We start from the raw sequence: 26,894 nt of genomic DNA, 5'->3' as shown, positions 1-26,894 counted from the left end.
GGAATCATACAATAAGCGGCCTTTTGTGACAGGCTTCTTTCACTTAGGATATTTTCAAGATTCATCCATGTTATAGTATGTATCTCCAGGAAAGTTTTTAATTCGAAAGGACGCCTGAAGTAATTCGACTTGATTTTCATGACAGCCTACTTAGTTTTCCTGGCCTAGATATGTTGTCCTAATCTATTTAAAACTGTGCACAAGAGGCCAGGCTCCTGGAATTTTAGAAGTCTAAGACTGGTCAATCTATAAACAAATATTTACTGAGCATCTACTATGTGCACGGCACAGTGCTTGGCCCTTTAGAACAATGCCATCCAGAAGGAATGTAATGTGTGTCACAGTAATATTGTCTAGTAGCCACATTTAAAAAAGTAAAAAGAAGTAGGTGACAATTTTAATAATATATTTAACCCAATATATCCAAAATATTATCATTTAACAGATAATCAATATTTTAACTATTTTTCTCCATAATAAGTCTTCTAAATCCAGTGTGTATTTTTATACTTGCAGCACATCTCAGTTGGGACTAGTCACATTTCAAGAGACCAAAAGCTACTTGTGGCTTAGTGGTTATTGTATTAGACAGTGCAACTCTAGAATACAGAAAGAAATACAGGAAATTCTTACTTTTCTCAACTTCTTATTTTAGTCCTCCACTTATTTAACACTCTCCAATTAATACCCAGACCTCACATATTAATATCTTTAATCTTTCATTTGGTAAGAAGGCAGTTATCTATTTTAGCAATTCAAGGCAACACAATTCAGTGCCAAATAAATGTATTAAACAATAAGTGCCACCAGAATTTGAAAAAAAGTCAGGAAGTCAGAGCATAACGATACTTTCATTAACCAACGTTTTTCATCAGTAAGGTGCAATTATAAAGAAAAAGTCTATGGTAAAAGCACACCAAATATAAAACTTTGCTTGAGAATAAAAGTATATAAAGCCCATGGACTCCTACAGATTTTCAAAGCCTGTAGAGAATATTCAACCCCTTACCTTTAAGGAAGCCAGCTGATCTGCCCACATTTCTATTATAGGAACAAGATGCTCAAATCCACAATCTTGAACAAGATCTTTATTAAAATGTTGGGCTCCTCCTTTGCTCTGTTTATAAATTATTACTGGAGCTCTTGGATTGTGAATAATTGAATTGATGCTCCTTAATACCTTTAAAAAAGACAGTGTTTTTAGTTGAAATGTTTATCACAGTCCTATCAAAGTGATATATGTTAAAGGAGTGCTTTACATATCAATGTAACATCATTACCGAGTTAGAGATTCATTGGACAGGATTCACCAAAACAAGTGTCTTTCAAAGGACTGTACAGAACAAGTGAGTGAAAAATGCTGTGTTATTTTTCTTTTCTTCCCATAGAAAGCTACAGGTCTCCTGAGAATTTGATTTCTGATGCTTATTAGCAAGCAGTTTTGTTGTTGCTGTTGTTTGGTTTAGAACATGCATTTCAAAGTTTTGCTTCTATTATATTTAAACTCTACTTTGAATTCCACTTTAATGGAAAAAAATAATTAATTCGCCTTCATTAAATTATTAATGAGCACAGGAACATAGTCTTTCTTCTCCCTCTGCCTCACACCAAAGATTAAGGAGGGCAGCAGAATTCCTAAAAGAAATCAGGGAGCTGATATTAGCTGAGTGCCAGAAGGTCATAGCACAATTCCCTTCCATGAGGGTGGCAGTGAACCAAGGGGGATTACATACATGTCTAGCAGTATGTATCCATACCTCGTAGTAGACTGTTAGCAAAAATTACTGCAATTATTACTCTTCCTTACATCCTCTCCCCTTGGCAGTATGACACTGCAGGTTCTCCCATCAAGAGGTAGAGTATTTCCTGCTCCTTGAATCTGGGGTAATCTTGGGCCTTGCTTTGGCATACAGAAAAGGAAGTTATGGTGTGCCAGCTTGAAGCCCAAGACTCAAGGGGCCTTGATTATTTCTGCTCTCTCCCGTTGAGCTCTGCTGCCACATGGACCAGCCCAGGCTAGATGGTGAATGATGAAAGACACATAACCCAGTCAACCCAATCACTCTAATACAACTCCAGAGCCACTTAGCTGACTTGTACCAGATTGCAGATGCATGAGGGAGCCCAGCTGCAATCAACAGAACTGCCCAGCTGTCCAAGCACCATAATATTAAAGGGGTGTTATTTTAAGTCACTAAGTTTTAGAAAGGTTTGTTACACAGCAAAAATAAACTGATACGTATATAAAGTCAAAGATAGAATAGAGCAAGGAGAGGAGGCAGCAACAAGTCTGCCCTTTTACTTCTTCTGGTATGGTAAGAATATACCCTGTGACCAAGTGGACACTTTGGAAGACAGTCAAGCTTTGCTTTCATGGAAAAAAAAAAAAAGCTACCTATAGCTGGAGGACCCTAAGGGAGTGTCACTTGAACAAGAGGAAGAGAGGAATTCATAAGAGATCAGCTGGAAAATGCATTGCCCACAGAATGAATGGTACATTGCCAAGGTCCCTAGTTGGTAGGGAGGAAATAACTGCACACACACACACACACACACACACACACACACATTCCGTGATAGAGAAAAACAGGCAGTATTTGGTCATTAGCCACACAAAGGGCACCAGTGCTAGATTATACCAGCACCAGTCGAGAAAGAGTCTGCGCTTTTGCTTTGTGTTCTCACTCAACATTCACCCTCACTGACAACCTGGAAGAAGCTGGATACAGCAGAGGACTAGGAGCGAAGGGGAGCGATGAGAATAAAGAAACAGGTCACACCCGCTTGCCACACTGCTTATTTGGAGAAGCATAGGTCAGACATGAGATAAAGTAAGCATAAGGTAGAAGCCTTGAACTGGAAGAGAGACTGAAGTTTTGACTGAGATTTGAATGACGTTTTCTCCCAATTTTTCAACAAGGAAATTTTGAAACATACAGAAAATAAAAAGAATATAAACAATAAATACTATATTATATAGTCAGTGTTCACCAGAAACAGAACCAATAGGATGTGTATGTGTGTGTGCAAATGTCTGTGTATTTATTTATTATAAGGAATTGGCTCACACAATTATAGGAGCTGACAAGTCCTGAGATATGCAGTCAGCAATTGCTGAGATCTGCAGTCAGCAATGCAGCAATGCTGCAGTTAGCCAATGGCATAGTTCTAGTCTGAATTCCCACAAGCTTGAGACCAAGGAAGAGCCAATGTTTCAGTTCAACATTTGAAAGCTGGAAAAAAAATTGATGTCCCAGCTCAAAGGCAGTCAGGCACGCAGAAAGTTCCTTCTTCCTCAGCCTTTTTGGTCTACTCAGGCCTTCAGGTGACTTGATGAGACCCAGCCACCACAAGGAGGGCACTCTGCTTTACCCAGTCCACCATTTCAAATGTTACTCTCCTCCAGAAACACCCTCACAGACACACCCAGAACAAGGCTTGACCAAATTATCTGGGCACCCTCTGGCCTAGTCAAGCTGACACATAAAATTAACCATCACAAGGCCACCCCTTGTCAACTTGGCACCCATACAGTTTGCCTTAAACCATACTTAATCTCCAAATAAAGACAATAACAAGATAATGGATCACCTAACATGATACAACTGTGCTGTGTACAACCAAAAATGTACTAACCCCTTTGCCAGAAGAGGAGGTAAAGTCCTAAAGTGAGGATTACTCTTCTCCTTGATACGCTGTAACTTAAAAACTATGATATAAAAATAACAATACTCAAATATGATGACATAGTCATTATATGATAAGAGAATAAGAGCAGGAAAAGAACAAAGATATTTGCCATATATATATGTATTTACAAATATATACATACACCCATGTGAACATATTCATAACCAAATAAGGAGGAAATACACATGACAATTATAATCCTCATTTCTAAAAGTCATCATATGGTCACAGCTGGTATTTATCACTACTTTCTTCCATTACCTTTTTTTTTTTTATTATGTTTGCCTTCAGCAAGCACCTCAGCTGGTCCTGGTCCTTCACTTGCTGGGGTAATCCAAATCTTCATTCCTGAAGGGTCTGGGCCATTAGTAGTTCTGCCTAGACCAGGTTGTTGGAGTTTTCCATTGACCTTTATCACAAGGCATGGCAATACTAAGAGATGCCCTAAGGGATGGCCTGTATTCTAGACATTCTCTTCCTTTCCTTCCTTGTGGAGTGGTAGTACACTGCTCAAAGTTCTGCCCAGTGGGAGGATTTCCCTTCACTACTTTCCTTCAGGGATGTTCCAGACAGAAGCTGTAGTGTTGCAGTTGTCTACTTTAATGTGGTCCCTACAGATTATGCAGAGCCACCTGTAAATCAGGACTAAGTCTCCCCTTCTTATGTCAATTGATCATAGGGAACTCCCCATGAGGCCACAGGTGCAGGCTGGGGGAGAGAAGGTAGTGCAGCAACAGTGGGAAACCGCAGGCATTTGGCCACTGCTCCATGTAATTTATTGTGCCTTCAGGGCCTGCTCAGGCCCAATTTCACATGTACCACCTTCATTTGATGACAGAGTGCTGCTGTGCTCACCCAATTTTATGGCTTGGTGGGTCAGATGACACCCAGCTCATGACGGGTAATTCAGGTCACATGGTAACTTTGTGGCCCACCATTAAGCCTTCTACTCAGGCCCCGCAGCAGGCCAAGAGTTATTACTTAAAAGGTAAGTAGTTATTTGCAGAGGATGACAGGATTTTTCTCCAAAATCCTAAGAGCCTGACTTATGATTCACCTACAGGGGCCACCAAAGGCTCCAAGCAGCATCCCTACCTGCCATGACAGTCTAAGCCCCATCAGATCTGCTGGATCCTGTGGCCTGAAAGGCAGAGCAGCTTGCATGGCAGCCTGGACCGATGCAGAGCCTTCTCTTGTTCTGGGCCCCACTCAAAACTAGTGCCTTTTCAGATCACTCAGTAAATGGGTTGGAGTAACACATCACATGAGGAATATGTTACCTCCAAAATCCAAAGAGGCCTACTAGGTGCTGTGCCAGGTTTTTGGTTGTAAGAGGTGCCAGAGCAATAACTTATCCTTTACCTTAAAGGGAGATCTTGACATGCCCACACCACTTGAGCCCTAGAAGTTTCAAAGAAGTAGAAGGCCCCTGAATTTTTGTTACATTTCTTTCCCATCCTTTAACATGCAAATGTCTTACCAATAAGTTGCTACTTCTTGCTCAGTAGGTCCAATCAGCATAATGTCATCAATGTAATTGGCCAGTGTGATATCTTATAGAAGGGAAAGGTGATCAAGATCCTTGTCAACTAAATTATGATATAGGGCTGGAGAGCTGATATACCCCTAAGGCATGACAGTGAAGGTATATTATTGGCTTTGCCAGTTTAAGCAAACCACTAGTGGTGGTCCTTATTGACAGGTATGGAGAAAAAAGATTTTCTCATCTCATTCAGAAACATTCTCAGAAAAACCCAGAATAATGTTTGACCAAATATCTGGGCACCCTGTAGCCCAGTCAAGTTGATACATAAAATGAACCATCACAAACACCCATATAATCACTACCTAGATTCAATAATTGTTAACATTTTGCCATATTTGCTCACTCTATCTATATTTTGAGCTGAACCATTTGAAGAAACTGCAGACGTGATAACACTTCACTCTCATACATACTTAAGCATGCATCTCTTAAAAGTAGGCATATTCTTCTACAAAGTCATAATGCCATTATTATAAATAAGAAAATTAACAATAATTTCCCCCCCCCCACACCTACAGTCAGTATTTGACAAAGAAGGCAAAATACACAATGGAGGAAAAAAAGTCTCTTCAGCAAGTGGTGCTGGGAAAGCTGGACAGCTGCATGTAAATCAATGAAGTTAGAACACTCCATCACACCAGAAACAAAAGATAAACTCAAAGTGGCTTAAAGACTTAAATATAAGACAGGACACCATAAGACTCCTAGAAGAGAACATAGGCAAAACATTCTCTGACATAAATTGTAGCAATGTTTTATTAGGTCAGTCTCCCAAGGCAATAGAAATAAAAGCAAAAATTAACAAATGGGACCTAATCAACTTATAAGATTTTGCACAGCAAAAGAAACCATAAACAAAATGGACAACCTATGTACTGAGGGAAAATATTTGCCAATAATGTGACCGACAAGGGCTTAATTTCCAAAATATACAAACAGCTCGTACAACTGAATAACAAAAAAGCAAACAACCCAATCAAAAAATGGGCATTAGACCTAAATAGACATTTTTCCAAAGAAGACATACAGATGGCCAATAGGCACATGAAAAGATGCTCAATACTGCTAATTGTTAGAGAAATGCAAATCAAAACTACAATGAGTGCTCGCTTCGGCAGCACATATACTAAAACTGGAATGGCACAGAGAAGATTAGCATGGACCCTGTGCAAGGATGACAAGCAAATTCATGAAGCGTTCCATATTTTTTTGTTATAAAGCAGAAACTAACACACCATTGTAAAGCAATTACTCCAATAAAGGTGTTTAAAAAAAAGAACTACAATAAGGTACCACTTCATGCTGGTCAGAATGGCCATCATTAAAATCTACAAATAACAAATGTTGGAGAGGGTATGGAGGAAAGGGAACCTTCCTACACTGTTGGTGGGAATGTAAGGTGGTGCAGCTACTGTGGAAAACAGTATGAAGGTTCCACAGAAAACTAAAAATAGAGTTACCACATGATCCAGCAATCCCACTCTTGGCCATATAACCTGAGAAAACTATAATTCAAAAAGACACATGCACCCCAATGTTCACAGCAGCACTATTTACAACAGCCAAGACATGGAAACAACCTAAATGTCTATCGACAGGTGAATGGATAAAGAAGACATGGTACATATATATACACAATGGAATACTACTCAGCCATAAAAAAGAATGAAATAATACCATTCGCAGCAACATGGATGGACCTAGAGATTATTATACTAAGTGAAGTAAGTCAGACAGAAAAGACAAATATCATATGATATCACTTATATGTGGAAGCTAAAATATGATATAAATAAATGTGTTTACAAAACAGAAACAGACTCACAAACATACAAAACAAACTTATGGTTATCAAAGGGGAAAGTTGGGGGAGGGATAAACAAGGAGTTTCATATTACCAGATACAAATTACTACATATAAAATAGATAAACAACAAGGCTGTACCATATAGTACAGGGTACGGTACTATATTCAATATCCTGTAATAACCTATAATAAAAAAGAATATATATGGATATATACATAACTGAATAACTTTGCGGTACAACAGAAACTTAACGCATTATAATCAACTATACTTCAAGAAAAAACAATAAAAATAAAATAAAAACCCAATAATTCCCTAACATCATCAATGCTTGGACTGAAGTTTAAATATACTGATATGTATAATATGTGACTATAACCCCCTTGCCAAAAGCTATGAGTTCTACTTTATATATTATTCAAGAACAGGAAAGGGAGACTCAAAACAACCACTTTAAAGAGAGAAGAGTTGGGGCTTCCCTGGTGGTGCAGTGGTTGAGAATCTGCATGCCGATGCAGGGGACACATGGTTCAATCCCTGGTCCAGGAAGATCCCACATGCTGCGGAGCAACTAAGCCCGTACGCTACAACTACTGAGCCGGCGCCCTAGAGCCCATGAGCCACAACTACTGAGCCCGCGTGTCACAACTACTGAAACCCGCATGCTTAGAGCCTGTGCTCTGCAACAAAGAGAAGGCACCACAATGAGAAGCCTGCACACCGCAATGAAGAGTAGCCCCCACTCGCCACAACTAGAGAAAGCCCACGTGTAACAACGAAGACCCAACGCAGCCAAAAATAAATTTAAAAAATACTTCAAAAATAAACAGAGAGAAGAGTAAAGCCATTTCCTTTGTTTCCACCATCAAGCCCAGGGGATTTGATAAATAAAAATAATAAAAATAAATAAAAAACGAATAATTCCCTAATATCAGGGAATTATAAAGTATAAAGACAACATACCATTTTCATACTGAATTTTTGTCCCTACTCATACTTCAAGTTACAACTCACAGGTCTCCTGGTAATATGATTTGAGATGTTTATTTTGGAGCTTTTTTATTATTTATTTAGTTAGTTCAACAGAGTGTATTCAACATTTCACTTCTATTTAAACACATTCCAGGGCTTCCCTGGTGGCGCAGTTGTTAAGAAGCCGCCTGCCAATGCAGGGGACACAGGTTTGAGCCCTGGTCCGGGAAGATCCCACATGCCGCAGAGCAACTAAGCCCGTGCGCCACAACTACTGAGCCTGCGCTCTACATTTACTGAAGCCCATGCACCTAGAGCCCATGCTCTGCAACAAGAGAAGCCACCGCAATGAGAAGCCTGTGCACCGCAACGAAGAGTAGCCCCCGCTAGTCACAACTAGAGAAAGCCTGCACACAGCAACAAAGACCCAACACAGCCAAAAAAAAAAGACCCTAAACACATCCCTTTAATGGAAAAATTAATTAATTCCCCTCCACGGAATTATTATTGACAACCGAGTATATTCTTCTTCTTTTATTTTTTTTGGGGAGCAGTGCTGAAGTATTAAAGGATAGCTTTATTACTTTGCCAGGCAATGGGGTCATACTGGACTTCTGCCTCGAAAACCTATGTGTCCTAATCCAGGAGGATTTTTTCTTTTTAATCTTTTATTTTTTTAACACCGTTATTGGAGTATAATTGCTTTACAATGTTGTGTTAGTTTCTGCTGCACAACACAGTGAATCAGCTTTACATATAAATATATCCCCATATCTCCTCCCTCTTGCATCTCCCTCCCACCCTCCCTATCTCACCCCTCTAGGTGGACACAAAGCACTGAGCTGATCTCCCTGTGCTATACAGCTGCTTTCCACTAGCTATCTATTTTACATTTGGTAGTGTATATATGTCAATGCTACTCTCTCACTTAGTCCCAGCTTCCCCTTCCCCCTCCCTATGTCCTCAAGTCCATTCTCTACATCTCCATCTTTATTCCTGTCCTGCCCCTAGGTTCATGAGAACCATTCTTTTTTAGATTTCATATATATATGTTAGCATATGGTATTTATTTTTCTTTCTGACTTACTTCACTCTGTATAACAGACAGACTCTAGGTCCATCCACATCACTACAAATAACTCAATTTCGTTTCTTTTTATGGCTGAATAATATTCCATTGTATATATGTGCCACATCTTCCTTATCCATTCATCTGTCGATGGACACATAGGTTGCTTACACGTCCTGGCAACTGTAAACAGTGCTTCAATGAATATTGTGATACATTTTTTTTTTCTTTTTTTTGCAGTACACGGGCCTCTCACTGTTGTGGCCTCTTCCGTTGCAGAGCACAGGCTCCAGACGCGCAGGCTCAGCGGCCATGGCTCTCGGGCCCAGCCGCTCCACGGCATGTGGGATCTTCCCAGACCAGGGCACGAACCCATGTCCCCTGCATCGGCAGGTGGACTCTCAACCACTGCGCCACCAGGGAAGCCCACATGTCTTTTTGAATTATGGTTTTCTCAGGGAATATGCCCAGTAGTGGAATTGCTGGGTCATATGGTAGTTCTATTTTTTATTTTGAGGAACCTCCATACTGTTCTCCATAGTGGCTGTATCAGTTTACATTCCCAGCAACAGTGCAAGAGGGTTCCCTTTTCTCCACACCATCTCCAGCATTTATTGTTTGTAGGCTTTTTGATGATGGCCATTCTGACTGGTGTGAGGTGATAGGTCATTGTGGTTTTGATTTGCCTTTCTCTAATGATTAGTGATGTTGAGCATCCTTTCATTTGTTTGTTGGCCATCTGTGTATCTTCTCTGCAGAAATGTCTATTGAGGTCTTCCGCCCACATTTGGATTGGGCTGTTGTTTTGATACTGAGCTGCATGAGCTGCTTGTATATTTTGGATATTAATCCTTTGTCAGTTGCTTCATTTACAAATATTTTCTCCCATTCTGAGGGTTGTCTTTTCGTCTTGTTTATGGTTTCCTTTGCTGAGCAAAAGTTTTTAAGTTTCATTAGGTCCCATTTGTTTATTTTTGTTTTTATTTACATTTCTCTAGGAGGTGGGTCAAAAAGGATCTTGCTGTGATTTATCTCATAGAGTGTTCTGCCTATGTTTTCCTCTAAGAGTTTGATAGTGTGTGGCCTTACATTTAGGTGTTTAAACAATTTTGAGTTTATTTTTGTGTATGGTGTTAGGAAGTGTTCTAATTTCATTCTTTTACATGTAGCTGTCCAGTTTTCTCAGCACCACTTATTGAAGAGTCTGTCTTTTCTCCATTGTATATTCTTGCCTCCTTTATCAAACATAAGCTGACCATATGTGCATAGGTTTATCTCTGGGCTTTCTATCCTGTTCCATTGATCTATATGTCTGTTTTTGTGCCAGTACCATACTGCCTTGATTACTGTCACTTTGTAGTATAGTCTAAAGTCAAGGAGCCTGATTCCTCCAGCTCTGTTTTTCTTTCTCATGATTGCTTTGGGGGACTTCCCTGGTGACACAGTGGTTAAGAATCGGCCTCCCAATGCAGGGGACATGGGTTCGAGCCCCGGTGTGGGAAGATCCCACATGCTGCAGAGCAACTAAGCCCGTGCTCCAAAACTACTGAGCCTGAACTCTAGCACCCACGAACCACAACTACTGAGCCCATGTGCCACAACTACCGAAGCCACATTGCACAACTTCTGAAGCCCGTGCACATAGAGCCTGTGCTCCGCAACAAGAGAAGCCACTGCAATGAGAAGCCCACGCACCACAACAAAGAGTAGCCCTCGCTCACCACAACTAGAGAAAGCCCGCACCCAGCAATGAAGACTCAATGCTGCCATAAATAAATAAATTTATAAAGAAGAAGAAAAAGATTGCTTTGGCTACTTGGGGTCTTTTGTGTTTCCACACAAACTAAAATTTTTTTCTTCTAGTTCTGTGAAAAATGCCATTGGTAGTTTGATAGGGATTGCACTGAATCTGCAGATTGCTTTGGGTAGTATAGTCATTTTCACAATATTGATTCTTCCAATCCAAGAACACAGTATATCTCTCCATCTGTTTGTATCTTTAGTTTCTTTCATCAGTGTCTTATAGTTTTCTGCATACAGGCCTTTTGTCTCCTTAGGTAGGTTTATTCCTAGGTATTTTATTCTTTTTGTTGCAGTGGTAAATGGGAGTGTTTCCTCATTTTCTCCTTCAGATTTTTTGTCGTTAGTTTATAGGAATGCAACAGATCTCTGTGCATTAATTTTGTATCCTGCTACTTTACCAAATTCATTGATAGCTCTAGTAGTTTTCTGGTAGCATCTTTAGGATTCTCTATGTATAGTATGTCATCTGTAAACAGTGACAGTTTTACTTCTTTTCCGATTTAGATTCCTTTTATTTCTTTTTCTTCTCTGACTGCCATAGCTAAAACTGCCAAAACTATGTTGAATAATAGTGGTGAGAGTGGGCAACCTTGTCTTGTTCCTGATCTTAGAGGAAATGGTTTCGGTTTCTCACCACTGAGAACGTTGGCTGTGGGTTTGTCATATATGGCCTTTATTATGTTGAGGTAGGTTCCCTCTATGCCCACTTTCTGGAGAGTTTTTATCATAAATGGGTGCTGAATTTTGTCAAAAGCTTTTTCTGCATCTATTGAGATTATCATATGGTTTTTATCCTTCAATTTGTTAATATGGTGTATCACATTGATTGATTTGCATATACTGAAGAATCCTTGCATTCCTGGGATAAACCACACTTGATCATGGTGTATGATCCTTTTTTTTTTTTGCGGTATGTGGGCCTCTCACTGCTGTGGCCTCTCCCGTTGCGGAGCACAGGCTCCGGACGCGCAGGCTCAGCAGCCATGGCTCACGGGCCCAGCCGCTCCGCGGCATGTGGGATCTTCCCGAACCGGGGCATGAACCCGTGTCCCCTGCATTGGCAGGCGGACTCTCAACCACTGCACCACCAGGGAAGCCCTGTATGATCCTTTTAATGTGTTCTTGGATTCTGTTTGCTAGTATTCTGTTGTGGATTTTTGCATCTATGTTCATCAGTGATATTGGCCTGTAGTTTTCTTTTTTTGTGACAACTTTGTCTGGTTTTGGTATCAGGGTGATTGTGGCCTCGTAGAATGAGTTTGGGACTGTTCCTCCCTCTGCTACATTTAGGAAGAGTTTGAGGAGGATAGGTGTTAGCTCTTCTCTAAATGTCTGATAGAATTCGCCTGTGAAGCCATCTGGTCCTGGACTTGTTTGTTGGAAGATTTTAAATCACAGTTTCAATTTCAGTGCTTGTGATTGGTCTGTTTATATTTTCTACTTTTCCCTGGTTCAGTCTCGGAAGGTTGTACTTTTCTAAGAATTTGTCCATTTCTTCCAGGTTTTCCATTTTATTGGCATAGAGTTGCTTGTAGTAATTACTCATGCTTCTTTTATTTCTGTAATGTCAGTTGTTACTTTTCCTTATTCATTTCAAATTCTGTTGGTTTGAGTCTTCTCCCTTTTTTTCTTATGAGTCTGGCTAATAGTTTATCAATTTTGTTTATCTTCTCAAAGAACCAGCTGTTAATTTTACTGATTTTGCTATTGTTTCCTTCATTTCTTTTTCATTGTTTTCTGATCTGAACTTCATGATTTCTTTCCTTCTGCTAACTCTGGGGTTTTTTTGTTCTTCTTTCTTTAATTGTTTTCGGTGTAAGCTTAGGTTGTTTGAGATTTTTCTTGTTTCTTGAGGTAGGACTGTATTGCTATAAACTTCCCTCTTAGAACTGCTTTTGCTGCATCCCATAGGTTTTGGGTCATAGCGTTTTCATTGTCATTTGTTTCTATGTATTTTTTTTTTTTTTTTTTTGCGGTATGCGGGCCTCTCACTGTTGTGGCCTCTCCCGTTGCGGAGCACAGGCTCCGGATGCACAGGCTCAGCGGCCATGGCTCACAGCCCCAGCCGCTCCGCGGCATGTGGGATCTTCCCAGACCGGGGCATGAACCCATGTCCCCTGCATCGGCTGGCGGACTCTCAACTACTCCGCCACCAGGGAAGCCCTGTTTCTATGTATTTTTTGATTTCCTCTTTGATTTATTCAGTGATCTCTTGGTTACTTAGTAGTGTACTGTTTAGCCTGTGTTTAAACTATTTTTTAGTTTTTTTTTTCCCTGTAATTGATATCTAGTCTCATAGCGTTGTGGTCAGAATAGATCCTTGATACTATTTCAATATTCTTAAATTTACCAAGGTTTGATTTGTGACTCAAGATGTGATCTATCCTGGAGAATGTTCTCTGAGTACTTGAAAAGAAAGTGTATTCTGTTGTTTTTGGATGGAATGTCCTATAAGTATCAATTAAGTCCATCTGGTCTATTGTGTCATTTAAAGCTTATGTTTCTGTATTAATTTTCTGTCTGGATGATCTGTCCATTGGTGTAAGTGAGGTGTTAAAGTCCCCCACTATGAATGTGTTACTGTTGATGTCCCCTTTTATGGCTGTTAGCACTTGGCTTATGTATTGAGATGCTCCTATGTTGGGTGCCTAAATATTTACAATTGTTATATCTTCTTCTTGGATTGATCCCTTGATCATTATGTAGTGTCTTTCTTTGTCTCTTGTAATAATCTTTATTTTAAAGTCTATTTTGTCTGAGTATTGCTACTCCAGCTATTTTTTAATTTCCATTTGCATGGAATATCTTTTTCCCTCCCCTCACTTTCAGTCTGTATGTGTCCCTAGGTCTGAAGTGGGTTTCTTGTAGACATCATATATACGGGTCTTGTTTTTGCATCCATTCAGCCAGTCTGTGTCTTTTGGTTGGAACATTTAATCCATTTACATTTAAAGTAATTATCAATATGTATGTTCCTATTACCATTTTCTTAATTGTTTTGGGTTTGTTTTTGTAGGTCTTTTCCTTCTCTTGTGTTTTCTGCCTAGAGAAATTCCTTTAGCATTTGTTGTAAAGCTGGTTTGGTGGTGCTGAATTCTCTTAACTTTTGTTTCTCTGTAAAGGTTTTAACTTCTCCTTTGAATCTGAATGAGATCCTTGCTGGGTAGAGTAATTTTGGTTGTAGGTTTTTCCCTTTCATCACTTTAAATATGTCCTGCCACTGCCTTCTGGCTTGCAGAGTTCCTGCTGGAAGGTCAGCTGTTAACCTTATGGAGATTCCCTTGTATGTTATTTGTTTTTCATCCCTTGCTGCTTTTAATATTTTTTCTTTGTATTTAATTTTTGATAGTTTGATTAATATGTGTCTTGGCGTGTTTCTCCTTGGATTTATCCTGTATGGGACTCTCTGCCCTTCCTGTACTTGATTGACTATTTCCTTTCCCACGTTAGGGAAGTTTTCGATTATAATCTCTTCAAATATTTTTTCTTTTTTGTTTTTTAAATATCTTTATTGGAGTATAATTGCTTTACAATGTTGTGTTAGTTTCTGCTGTATAACAAAGTGAATCAGCTATAGGTATACATATATCCCCACATCCCTCCATCTTGCATCTCCCTGGAACCCTCCCTATCTAGGTGGTTACATAGCACCAAGCTGATCTCCCCATGCTATGCAGCTGCTTCCAACTAGCTATCGATTTTACATTCTTCAAATATTTTCTCAGACCCTTTCTTTTTCTCTTCTTCTTCTGGGGCCCCTATAATTCAAATGTTGGTGCGTTTAATGTCCCAGAGGTCTCTGAGACTGTCTTCAATTCTTTTCATTCTTTTTTCTTTATTCTGCTCTGTGGCAGTTATTTCCGCTATTTTATCTTCCAGGTCAGTTATCCGTTCTTCTGCCTCAGTTATTCTGCTATTGATTCCTTCTAGAGAATTCTTAATTTCATTTATTGTGTTGTTCATCATTGTTCATTTGCTCTTTAGTTCTTCTAGGTCCTTGTTAAACGTTTCTTGTATTTTCTCCATTCTATTTCCGAGATTTTGAACCATCTTTACTATTATTACTCTGAATTCTTTGTCAGGTAGACTGCCTGTTTCCTCCTCATTTGTTTGGTCTGGTGGGTTTTTACCTTGCTCCTTCATCTGCTGCGTATTTCTCTGTCTTCTCATTTTAACTTACTGTGTTTGGGGTCTCCTTTTCGCAGGCTGCAGGTTCATACAGTTCCCGTTATTTTTGGTGTCTGCCCCCAGTGGGTAAGGTTGGTTCAGTCACTTGTGTAGGCTTCCTGGTGGAGGGAACTGGTGCCTGTGCTCTGGTGGGTGGGGCTGGATCTTGTCCTTCAGGTGGGCAGAGCCACATCTGGTGGAACACCTGTGTATCTTTTTTTCTTTTCCTTTGTGTTTGTCTAGTTTCACTTGAATTGCACCCTGCTCTTCAGATGAGAGTTCCTATTGTGAAACGGCTGTGCCCATCACCTCAGCTTGGCAGGCCATCTACTGGAGCACTATGCTCCACACTGCAATTGATCTGGGAGGATTTGATCAGGGGGTTTATAACAGTGGTTCAAAGGTGGGGTCTCTGACAAGATCAGGGTGTGAGCCTGCACTCCTTTAATCTCATCTCAGGTCTCCTAACCTTGATGATCTTCTCTGGCCCCTTCAATCCTGCCTCAGGTGGTTTGTTGGCTACTCCTCCCTTGATTAGCAACTGTTCGAATCTGCCCTTTGGAATTCAGGGAAGGTCATGGATGCTGGAGTCTTGCCTTGGTTTGTAGAAGCCAAACCTCTAGACGGACAGATTAAGGGAGTGAGCATGTTGGGAATATCCAGTCTCAGTCTTCTCACTTGCATATCCACATAAGAAAGACGAAGGATAAATAAAAGGAAGATCATTTAAAATCCAATTTAGTGTGAATTTTGTTATAATCTTGTGTCTTGAAGAGATGCAAATTCAAAGGAAAAAAAAGATGGAATTCATAGGTAATTCAGGGTATGGAGACCAGCTCACAATGAGGAATCCAGAGTGATTATTCCATTTGCGTGTGAGGTTAGTGGCTGGACTTTTTTTTTTTAACGCTTCTTCTGGCAATTACGGTATTTGATTTCTGGAGCTTTAGTGGAGGGGGCTCTGTGTAGAGAAGCTGGGGGCCGGCTCTGTCCCTCCACGGAGCATGGTCATTCCCAAAAAGTGCCCTTCCGGCTTGGAGCACCTGGGCGATAGCAGGGCCTCTGGAGAGGGGTGGCCAGTGGTCGAGAATGGAGAGCTTTCCTTTCCTGCAAAGCAGGATTACTAATCCATCTTGGAGGGTTTTGAAGTGCACGACTCTTCATTGCAAAGGAAAATGCATCTGGACACCAGCACTTCTGGATAGTGGTGCCCCAAAATCACCCAGTCGAGCACCTTCAATAGAGCAAAGCCCCAAGATTTCCTAGAGGTATATATTCTTCTTTATAACTTAGCCACACTCTGATGATTGGCAGCAAAAGATGTATTAACAATGAATAAATGGCAAAATAAAAAATTCCCAGAGAGACTAGAATTTATGAAAGAAAAGTCACAATACAGGTCTCATCTTATTCAGAAAGAGTTTGCAGGTACTGACAAACTCTTGGTATGGGTAAAAAAAAAAAAAGACGTTTTTAAGGGTAATCATTAAAAGAATAGAAAATAATTAAGATGATGATTGTCCTTCGTACTTGAAGAGAAAAAAAGAGCAAAGGAATCTCCACCTAGCAAATGTCAGGAAAGAAAAGAATGGAACAAGAAACCATGTAAACAGAAAGTAAGATATCAGGAATAAAAGCAGATATATAAGTTGGTCTCAGTGTCTATGAATGGTTTAATTTCCCTGCTAAAAGAACAAACCCTCTCACAGTAACTCTAAGAAACAAAATGAAATTTAGTTATATAGTGGATACAAGAGAGTTATCTAAAACAAAACAGTTTTCACAAAGGTGCCTGAACATAAAGTCAACACAGAGATGTACAAAGAACCAGCAACAACCAATTAGAAACTGTAATGGAAAAAGGATCCCATTCATAATAGCAATAAAAGTTATAAGATAACTAGATAACCTAGGAAATAAACAGAACAAAATATATGCAAAAGCTAAATTTAAAAATATACAAAACTTTATTGAAAGCTAGAAAGGAAGACCCAAAGAAAATTAGAGACATATTTCCGAGTGAGATGATTCAAAACTGTAAATGTGGTGACTTCCCTGGTGGTCCAGTGGCTAAAACTCCATGCTCCCAATGCAGGGGGCCCAGGTTCGATCCCTGTTCAGGGAACTAGATCCCACATGCCGCAACTAAGAGTTCTCATGCTGCAATAAAGATCCCACATGCCGCAACTAAAGATCCCGCATGCTGCAACTAAAGATCCCACATGCCGCAACTAAGACCTGGCGCAGCCAAATAAATAAATAAAGTTTTTTAAAAAACTGTAAATGTATTATTTTTCCAAATATTAATCTAAAACATTAACTCAATTTCAGCTCATCTCAATGGGATCTATTTTTGAATTTGACAAATTATTCATACAGGAAAATAAATGTGCTAAAACTACATCCAAGGAAAAAATTTAAAAGAACAATAACAAGACACTTACCTTAAAAGGTATCAAAACCTACTATAAAGCTACAGAAATTAGTATAGAAATGGAAGAGACTAGAGAGTCTAGAAACAAACTTATGCATCTAAGGGCATATGGTATATGATATACGTTTCAATTCAGTAAAGTAGAGAAAGAATGGTCAACTAGAAGCTGCAAACTCAAATGCCTATAGAAGCCAGGTAAGAGCATAAATGAGTGAAGCAAGGACGGGGTGGGACTGTAGCTAACGGAAGAGCACATGCCCATATGTGACAGGGGAAAGGTCTAATTCTGTGCTGATAACGACTATGCAAGAATTTGCTGCCAGATTCTTTGGCTTTTTAAGAGAAACTAGAAATAAGCACTTAAATAAAAATCCCTTAATTAAAAAAAAATTAGTAATTAATTCAAAGTTTAAAAAAACCTGTATGGGCCCAATAAAATATGAGTGCAGGCCCAGTTCAGTCAGTAAACTACCAGGCTTACTTGCTCATTTATTCAATAATAAATGGTCTATAAATCAAGTAAAGTTAGATCTTTATATCATACCACATAGAAAATTAAATTTCAGATAGACTAAATATCTAAATTTAAAAAAAGCATACAAGGACCTTAAGAAATAGATTTACTTATGTAATAATATCAACAACAGCAAAAACAAAAACAATAAAAAGGGAAATGGCTTAAGCAGGTAGAGAAAAGGATTATAAAATCTGTTAAAATCTTATCAGCTTTTCACTACCCTACTTTGAACAGGCCAAAGTCTCTTTTCAAGGGTAAGACAAATTCTCAGTCAAGTTACCAACTTTTAGCCAAGCAGCATGTCATGGCAAGACAAGACAGGCTAAGCAACACAAATAAAGGATACAAGTATTCCTTACCAACTGATAATTTGTTATACTGTGATTGTAACCAAGGTTCACTGAAAACACCAGTCTTTCTGTCAACTGTTCAATACCTGAAAGTATCTCTGGTCAATTAGGGTCTGCTGCTGGTTATCTTTGCTGGGCTCATCTTTTCCCTCTTTGTCCTCAGCCTTTTTTTGACTGATAAGATCCTGTAATCTAAAGGGGAAAAAACCCAAGATAATACAAAATGCTTTACTAGACACTGGATTAAGATGACAAAAATAAGCCAATGATCCAGCTACCCTCCCAAAAGCTTTGTCATTTTCCATATATATGCGTGTTTATGTGCATGCACATACATGCATATATGCATACATAAATTTTTTTTAAATTTTAAGCCATGTTGTCACTGGAAAACAAGAAGACCCTCTTAACAGACACAATATAGAAGGAATCCCTGAAAACTAAAGGGATCAGACTGATGAAGAAAGTTCTAACCAGTCCCCAGCACTTATAAAAAATAGAATAGGAAAGAACTACAGTAAAGGATGAAAGCAACTTCCAAGGTACTCCAAGCTTGATGCTGTAGGTAAGGGAATCAACAAACAATGGGTAGGGAAAACAGTTTGGGCACTGCAGCAGCAAGAGCTAGGCAGTTTGGTCCTTCCTTCGTCATAGTCCTCTTGTGCCGAAGAGAAGACAACAGTGATACCTGCCTGTCAAGAGGGCATGAAAACCCAAGAGACCATTGTCCCAGGTGGCTACCAGAACTCTGGGGGAAAGTCTCTTTGTCCAGAAACCTAAAAACACGAGTGTATCCACCTAGTAGCCCTTCTCCAAATATCTCTGAAGTCAAGGCTGTAGTAAATATTTCTCCCCCACCCACCATGCCTTAGAAAAAAGTCTCTTATTAAACCCACTTCAAATTAACCAGTATGACTATCAGTGTCCTGTGGAACCCTGACCCATTAAAACTGATTCCATGACTCGTTAGTAAGCTTTACTTGCTGTTTGTAAAATAGAATAGTGACATTCTATCGTGTCATTTGCCTACTAAAAAACAGTGGCTTCCCACTACTTTTAGAACTAAATCCAATCTCCTTGGGTTAGGTTTGAAATTCTCCATGCTGGTAGTCCTAACCCAATATTCCTCTGGACTCCTTTCTTACCTCATCTCTTATTACCACCTTACAATTATCTCCTTCACTCACATGCATTCCCCTTGATCTTCACTCAATTGCTTTTCTCTGCTCTCTGGTGAGCATATGCCAGAAACAAAATAAACAGAATTAGCTCTAGATAAAAAGTCAACTTCCTTCCTCTAATAGACAGAGAGACCTCACAATCTATTTTCCACTTGACTTCCCATCTATTTACCATATTCACATATGTGACAGTTTTGCCTAAAGGCAGTGCCAGGAGCATACTGTCTAGAATACAAAAGTGACACAGAAAAGCCAACAGCTCTATAGTGGGACTACAAGTCAACTGACATATCTGAATTTAAATGTTAGTTAACCTTTCATTCAGGTGGAAAAGTTTAATTTATCAATGAACTGTTCGCAAGTATGATTAATAAATATTATACTATGGATATATAATATTTTAACTGTCAGTATAGTAACCTGAATATATATATCATTGCATGTACTAGCTTACAGTCACTCTGGGAAATGAAATGTGATTCAATTAATTAGGTGAATAAAGAGATACCCTCAACGTAATAACGATAATAACTAACATATTGGGAGCCTGGTGATGATGATAATTAGTATTTATTGAGAAACTTCTCTATGCAGGAACTCTTCTAAGCACTCACATGTATTAATTTATTTAATCCCACTGTTTTTCTAAATTTACAGAAGGTAAGGATTAGTAAAAGCTAGGGATTCATGGGGAATTGACCTTTGGTTCACCTAGTCTCACAGTAAATATTTGCCACAGCATAATACTCCTGAAAACTTTTGTATTCTGCAAAACCACACGTGAAAGTAACAGGGTTCAGGAGAAAAGTAAGTGTTAGCAACCAGACTATTTAAAACTGATGCAGCTTTATAACTAGACAGCTAACAAAAACAATAATTGGTGCCTCAGGAGATAAGTTAGACAGCTCAAGTATGTCTGGAGGTTGCCTCAGGCGATATTACAAATGCACAGCCAACAGAGCAGAAACGTTGGCTTGAGGATGCCAAAACTATGAAGATGGAAGTGGAGCTCCTGGCCAAAGAAGTCGACGTTATAATAGGTGAGGAAAGAAGTGCAACCTGCTCCTGGCCAAAGAAGCTGATGTTAAAATAGGTGAGGAAAGAAGCTCAACCTGCCTCCAGCCTATAGTCTGTCTAATGCTGAGGGTCAGGGAGGGAGCCCTGGGTGCAGTTTCTCATTTTAAATTTTCTTAAGATAGATCTGAAAGGGCAGGTGCCTATGTACTAGCAAAGCTTTCCCCTTCCTGAAGTCTATACTATACTGCTAACTCCTTGTACCTAGGAAAAAAGTGCATGTAAACAATGCAATTTCTATGTTATACTATTAATCATTCCCTTATTTTCCAATTGCATATGACTTAATCGGTGTTTTAGAAACCCATGTTTGAACAGAATATGCTGTACTCAGAAATATTCCAGGGTTGTTTTATAGTCTCCAGAGTAGTGAGCAGAGCCTGAAGGCCATAAAAGTCTCCTAAAATGGCTAAGGAATTCTTTACATACTTAGCAGACACCCATTCCACATAGCTAGCAGCAACAGCTATGTTTCTTTGTGGAGTCTGGAAATCCAGAAAACTGTACTCCCAACTTAAAAACTATGTTGATAAGTTTCTATGTGCAGACACTTTATAGCTTTTAACTGTGTCTGTTGAAGCCTTTCCATAATCTCATGGTGACTCCTGTTCTGGAGTTCTCTTTGGGGGATAGATGGGGGAGCCTTAACTAAAACACTTTTTCCACTCTGACTCAGTATTTTTCCACTTCCTGCCCTTCCCCTAGGCCCATGAAAAAACAGGAGTCATCTGTGCAGCATGTCATTGATTGACCCTTACCTGGTGCCATTCTATGGGGAAAAATGGAACACCGAGGAGCCAGTCCTGTTTTGGCCTCTTTCCTATATTACTGCAGTAAGTCAGTAAAGCCTTGATTGTTAATTTCAGTTTGGCTCATTGTCCTAACTGACCACCTCAACTCCTGTCAGCTCAACACTAGGGTGATGAAATTCTGATTTTATTTTCTTCTAGCAAAATATAAATACCGCTGAAAAATTAAATGGAATTAGTGTAGTACCTTTGGTTATCTTGCACTGGCAGACCTATTTGATCACTTCCCAGCAACAGAACTTTATAACCAACTTGTTTGTAATATTAACTCAAACAAGAAGCTTTCCCATGTTAAATTAATTTGATATTTGAAGACTGGTTAGTTGAAAGGTAACTACAGACTAAAGAAAAATATTAATTTTCTCTAGTTATCAAAGGGAAAGAGGGACGTCCCTGGTGGCGCCATGGTTAAGAATCCGCCCGCCAATACAGGGGACACAGGTTCAAGCCCTGGTCCGGAAAGATCCCACATGCTGCGGAGCAACTAAGCCTGTACGCCACAACTACTGAGCCTGCGCTCTAGAGCCCGCATGCCACAACTCCTGAAGCCCACGCGCCTAGCCTAGAGCCTGTGCTCTGCAACAAGAGAAGCCAGTGCAATGAGAAGCCCGCGCACCGCAACGAAGAGTAGCTCCCGCTCGCCGCAACTAGAAAAAGCCTGTGCACAGCAACGAAGACCCAATGCAGCCATAAATAAATAAATAAATAAATAAATTTCTAAAAATAAGGGTGGGGGGAGAGACTTTCCTCTCCTTTTCTTGTAGCATTTCCTTTGGAAAACCTGTAGTTATAAATCCTAAGAAGTATGTAGATCTTGTTAAAATTTACGTAAGCCTCCTGCCAATTTTGTATCCTAGCAATGTCTTTCTTGGGAACCTTAGAACCATCTCTTCAAAGGTGGACATCAGGGAAGAGGGTGCCTTGTCTCCTTTTCCCTGTTGGAGCTTAGCCTATGCTCCTGGCTCTAAATTGTAACTTCCTCCTTGTCATGAAGATACGTTTCATTTTTCCTTTGGCTAAAGACAATTCCATGTATGCAATGGACTGCATATCTGCCTGGCTATATTAAAGGGTGAGATTTCTTTCGGTCTTTGAAATCTCTTTAGCAGGTTGCCTCTAATGCACACTGCAGTCTGGCTGGATATTTATTCCAACTGTTATATAAAACTGTTTCTTTTTTTTCCTACATATGTGGAGAGGATTCACTGGGTTGACAGGAGATTTTTTTTTTAATTTTTTGAATAAGTCATACTTTTATTTTTCAGAAGCGAAAAGGACAAGTGGCAACTTGCCTTTGGAAAATACATTAATATCAGAGTAATAAGCTATCTATCTCATAGAGACAGTGGCCTAAGAAAGACTGTATTATCATATAAATCTCAAAGTTCTATTAAATAAATCGCAGAATAATATGTTTTTAACTGACACAACAAAACAAAAACATCAGCAACAACAAAAAATTAAACAGAATCCATAATGTGGTATGTGAAGACGGAAAAAGGAAAATCTGGAAATCTACACACAGAGAGCTCTCTATTAAAATCAAGGAGGCCCAAATCTGTTTCTTTTAAACAATATTCATGGATATAACTGCATTTTTCTAAATGTCTCATTGGTAATACTCAGTCTCGTAAGTCTGGTTCCATAATAATCTATAATGTAACTATTTCCATCTGAAGGTCCAACAATCTGCATTGAAATAAGAATGAAATCAATTAGGTTCCCAATTCCACAAAATCCTACAGTGTAAAACTTTAACAAACACATTTTGGCAATATATGGACTTGAGAAAACCAATTTCGTTTCCAGTAAAATGTGTTTCATTGCCACCAAAATCCTTACAAGTTATGTTGGGTGCTGGAAAACATGGAACATGAGTGGTGTAGTTTGTACAGTTAACTGGTTCTTGTGTAGCATCATTTATTTTTGGATCTTTACAAATATACTGTCCCACTTTGAGGTCCTCGCACTTAAGTGACTCCTTGCTGCCACCGGCGGCAGCTCCCCAAGTTCCTGTGGTTACTGACACAGCCCACAGGACAGCCAGGAGCCGAGCAGCAGCAGTCTTGGAAGCAACCAGCCCGGAGGGCCAAGCGGCCACCATGCTGGGGACCAGCGCATCCCCCTGGAGATTTTTATTTTTGATTATTTCCCTAACATCACAGTAGTTCTTTGAAAAAAATATTCTACCTCTGCCCCAGCAGAAAATAAAAATTTGAAAATTTTTTACATTGAAAAAGTTTTTTTCATTGGGTGCTCTGTTTGGTTTTAATTATCAGTGTGGTGGTTAAGAGTGTGAGCTTGAGAGTCCAAATGCTTGGGTATGGACCTGATTTCTTTCCAAGTTCTTCCACATACCACCTCCTGTGCAATATGGGCAAGTTATCTAACATTCCTAATTCTCTGTTTCACATCTAGATACTACAAAAGTTCCAAACTTAAAAACAAATTAATGACAGATTTTTTAAAATTCCAAATGTAAATTTCTAAAAAAACACAAATCCTTTATTCAAAATGCAAATCATTTCTTCAAAATTCAACAGGAATACATAGCAGGGATTGGTTCTGAATCACAATTTTAAAGTCTGATAGTGAAGTCACTCTAAAAACCAGTTCCCAAATGAATAACAAAAAACATATACACAATCAAATCTCATTATTCATGGTAGTTATACTCTATAAAGTCACCATGTACACTGAATTAGTGAAGACTGAACCGCTGCTGCTAGGGGAAATACAGGATCAGGTTCCTGCATGCCTCTGGTCACATTTTCCTCAACTGATCAATATATATAACCTTGTTTTATGTGTGTTAATGTTTATAAAGACATCTTTTTAAATATTGTTGTTTCATTAACATTGGACTCATGGCTAACAGCACTATAACTCATGCCTAAATGAAGTTTCTCTAACACATGTATATTCTCTGCAAGGTACATCACAGCCTTCTTGTGTGTAGAACACTACACAGCACTTCAGTACCATGCTTGGGACCATCTTGGAGAAATCACCAACAAAAAGCAAAAAATGAAAAAATAAAAGTGGCACTGACAGCAAAAAGAATGACTATTTACATTATGAAAGCTGAAACAAAAGGGCAGAGCATCACGTCGCTCAGCAGCTGAAAATGTGTATACTGGGCACATCCATGAATGGTTGTGCAGGTGCCACCACTACTGATTTGGGGATTAAAAACAAATTTTAGCAGATAGGCAAATTCACAAATATGCAATCTGTGAATAATGAGGAAACGACTAGATATCTCTATGAATATATGTGCATGCCTTTATGTGTGTGAGTATCTTCACTGATACATTTACATTGAAGTCCTAAGATTCTTTTGAAGGGGATCAGGATATGCCGCTCCAAAATATGCCACTTTGAGGGATGGCCTAGTGCTTAGGATTCCGGGCTTCACTGCCGTGGCCCAGGTTCAATCCCTGGTTGGGGAACTAAAAGCCCACAATCCGCATGGTGTGGCCAAAAACAAAAACAAACAAAAAACCCAAAATATGCCACTTTGACATAAGAAATGTTTTAAGCTAAAGGAATTTGAGAAATGGCAGGAGCAGGAAGGACTCTGACCTCCCCCTTCTCCCCTGAAGCAGACCATAAGACCCTCATGCAACAGGTGCCCTCCCTGTACCCAGAGGAAAGGAGCATCTTTATCTCTGAAGACGAGGAATCTGAATTTCCCCCAGTTTATTACCCTTAGCTCATACCCTTTTGTACTATCACATTTTCCCACAACTTTCCACTCTTCATCAAACCTAGTAAATGCTCAAGCTTAACAATTTCTTCAAGTCTTCATTTCTTCTCAGGTCAGGCAAAACTTACATTAAATAAATTTACATACTTTTCTCATGTTAATCTGTCTTTGTCAGTTTAATTTTCAGGTCCAGCCAGAGACCTTAAGAAGGCTGAGAAGTTTTCCTCCCTTACACCTTCTCTGACTTTTTATCTCCCTTACATCCTCCTTTTCCCAGCTGCTCCTTGACCAATTTTCCTATCTCAGTTAATGCCCCAACAACTACCTAGTTATTTAGGACTAAAACTTAGTCTTGATTAGGTGATTTTTTGATTTTTTTAAGTTGACTCTTGATTTTTCTCCCCCCGTCAGCTGCCTATATCCCCAATCCATCACCAAGTCCTATCAGTTCTATCTCCACTACTGCCACCTTCGACCATGTCACTACCACTTCTTGTCCAAACTCATACAATAGCAACTCTCACACTATTTCACCTTTAGTACTTATATTATATCTAAATTGTCATTTATTTTTTCATTGCCCTTCCCCCTTCACATAACCTTCATGAGAGCAAGAACCTTTTCTATTTGATTTACCACTGTAATTTCAGTATGCAGAATGCCAAGCAGATAGAAAGAGGTACTACAGCTACCTAAAATATCAAGCAATAGTAGGAAGGGAAAAAATATTAATTGAATGAATGAAGGCAACCTTTCCAAACCTTTCACTTCTCTTTTCTTTTTTAGTTTTCCTTCCTTAATTTAACTCAATATGTAATTCCTGGATGGCCAGAATACTATACTTCCCTTTCACTGTGGCATGTGCTGCCATAAGGAGGAAACAGCTGTCACTGAAAATTGAATCAACATATGCTAATACAACTGATTTAATACACCTAATGCATATTTTAACTCATGTCATTTTTAAAATATTTCATCTCAGTGCTCACTGCACTACTTCAAGTCCCATTCCCTTGAATCAAAGAGTACACATAGCTAATCTTCAGAAAATACTATCACTATTTGAAGACCAACTTTTTGAAACTCCTGAGTACATGCTTTTCAAAGTCATAAAAGAGAGGTGGTGGATATGAGTGACACACTGCATTCATTCTGGGACCTTTAGTTTTTTTTTTTTTTTTGCGGTCGCAGGCCTCTCACTGTTGCGGCCTCTCCCGTTGCGGAGCACAGGCTCCAGACGCGCAGGCTCAGCAGCCATGGCTCATGGGCCTAGCCACTCCGCGGCATGTGGGATCTTCCCACACCGGGGCACGAACCCGTGTCCCCTGCATCGGCAGGCGGATGCTCAACCACTGCGCCACCAGGGAAGCCCCAACCTTTAGTTTTAAAATACGATGAGGCTATATGTTATTCATGTCATAACTACCATCAACAAAAATTTGGGCCTTGTCACCTCTAATTTCAATGATTCTCTTGCAATTCCTCCATGACTTTCAAAGACAACTTTCTAATTAAAGTCTTTGCCTTTTATTATATCAGACAATTACCTTTTCCTTGTTCTTATTTAAGATGCATATACAGCCAAATCCAATACAGTAGAAACCTTTAAAACTGTGGAACCAGAAATATCCATTTTTAATGTCATTTCCCCCCATCAGCCTGGTAATTTTGAGCCACGGTCACTATGGGGTAAGCTGACAGGTAATAAAAATAAATAATAAGATACAAAATCTTAATAAATTTTTAACTTTAGTAAAATATAATT

The 26,894-nt window shown here is 39.3% G+C and overlaps 1 protein-coding gene, 1 non-coding gene and 1 pseudogene across 10 annotated transcripts in view; 1 reads left to right on the top strand and 2 right to left on the bottom strand.

The window, feature by feature from the left end:
* Positions 1 to 26,894, bottom strand: part of CEP70 (centrosomal protein 70) — a 91,729-nt gene that overhangs the window by 17,183 nt on the left and 47,652 nt on the right. For all 9 annotated transcript variants that reach the window (XM_022582595.3, XM_022582597.3, XM_089911100.1 and 6 more), the window contains 2 exons: positions 18,443 to 18,548; positions 1,010 to 1,180 (listed from right to left, as the gene is read on the bottom strand). In XM_022582595.3, the coding sequence (XP_022438303.1) occupies positions 1,010 to 1,180; positions 18,443 to 18,548 (277 nt within the window). The remainder of the gene's footprint in view (positions 1 to 1,009; positions 1,181 to 18,442; positions 18,549 to 26,894) is intronic.
* Positions 6,339 to 6,445, top strand: LOC115802700 (U6 spliceosomal RNA). Its single transcript, XR_004023226.1, has one exon. It is a non-coding gene; the product is annotated as a U6 spliceosomal RNA (small nuclear RNA).
* LOC149749441 (TM2 domain-containing protein 1 pseudogene) lies at positions 18,674 to 26,889 on the bottom strand (annotated as a pseudogene).

The sequence above is a fragment of the Delphinapterus leucas genome, chromosome 4, assembly GCF_059928025.1.
Source record: "Delphinapterus leucas isolate spDelLeu-1000000601 "Yukka" chromosome 4, BTC_Dleu_Yukka2, whole genome shotgun sequence".
Taxonomy (NCBI): Eukaryota; Metazoa; Chordata; class Mammalia; order Artiodactyla; family Monodontidae; genus Delphinapterus; species Delphinapterus leucas.
The sequence above is the reverse complement of the archived record's forward strand: the minus strand, read 5'-3'. Positions and strand labels throughout refer to the sequence as shown.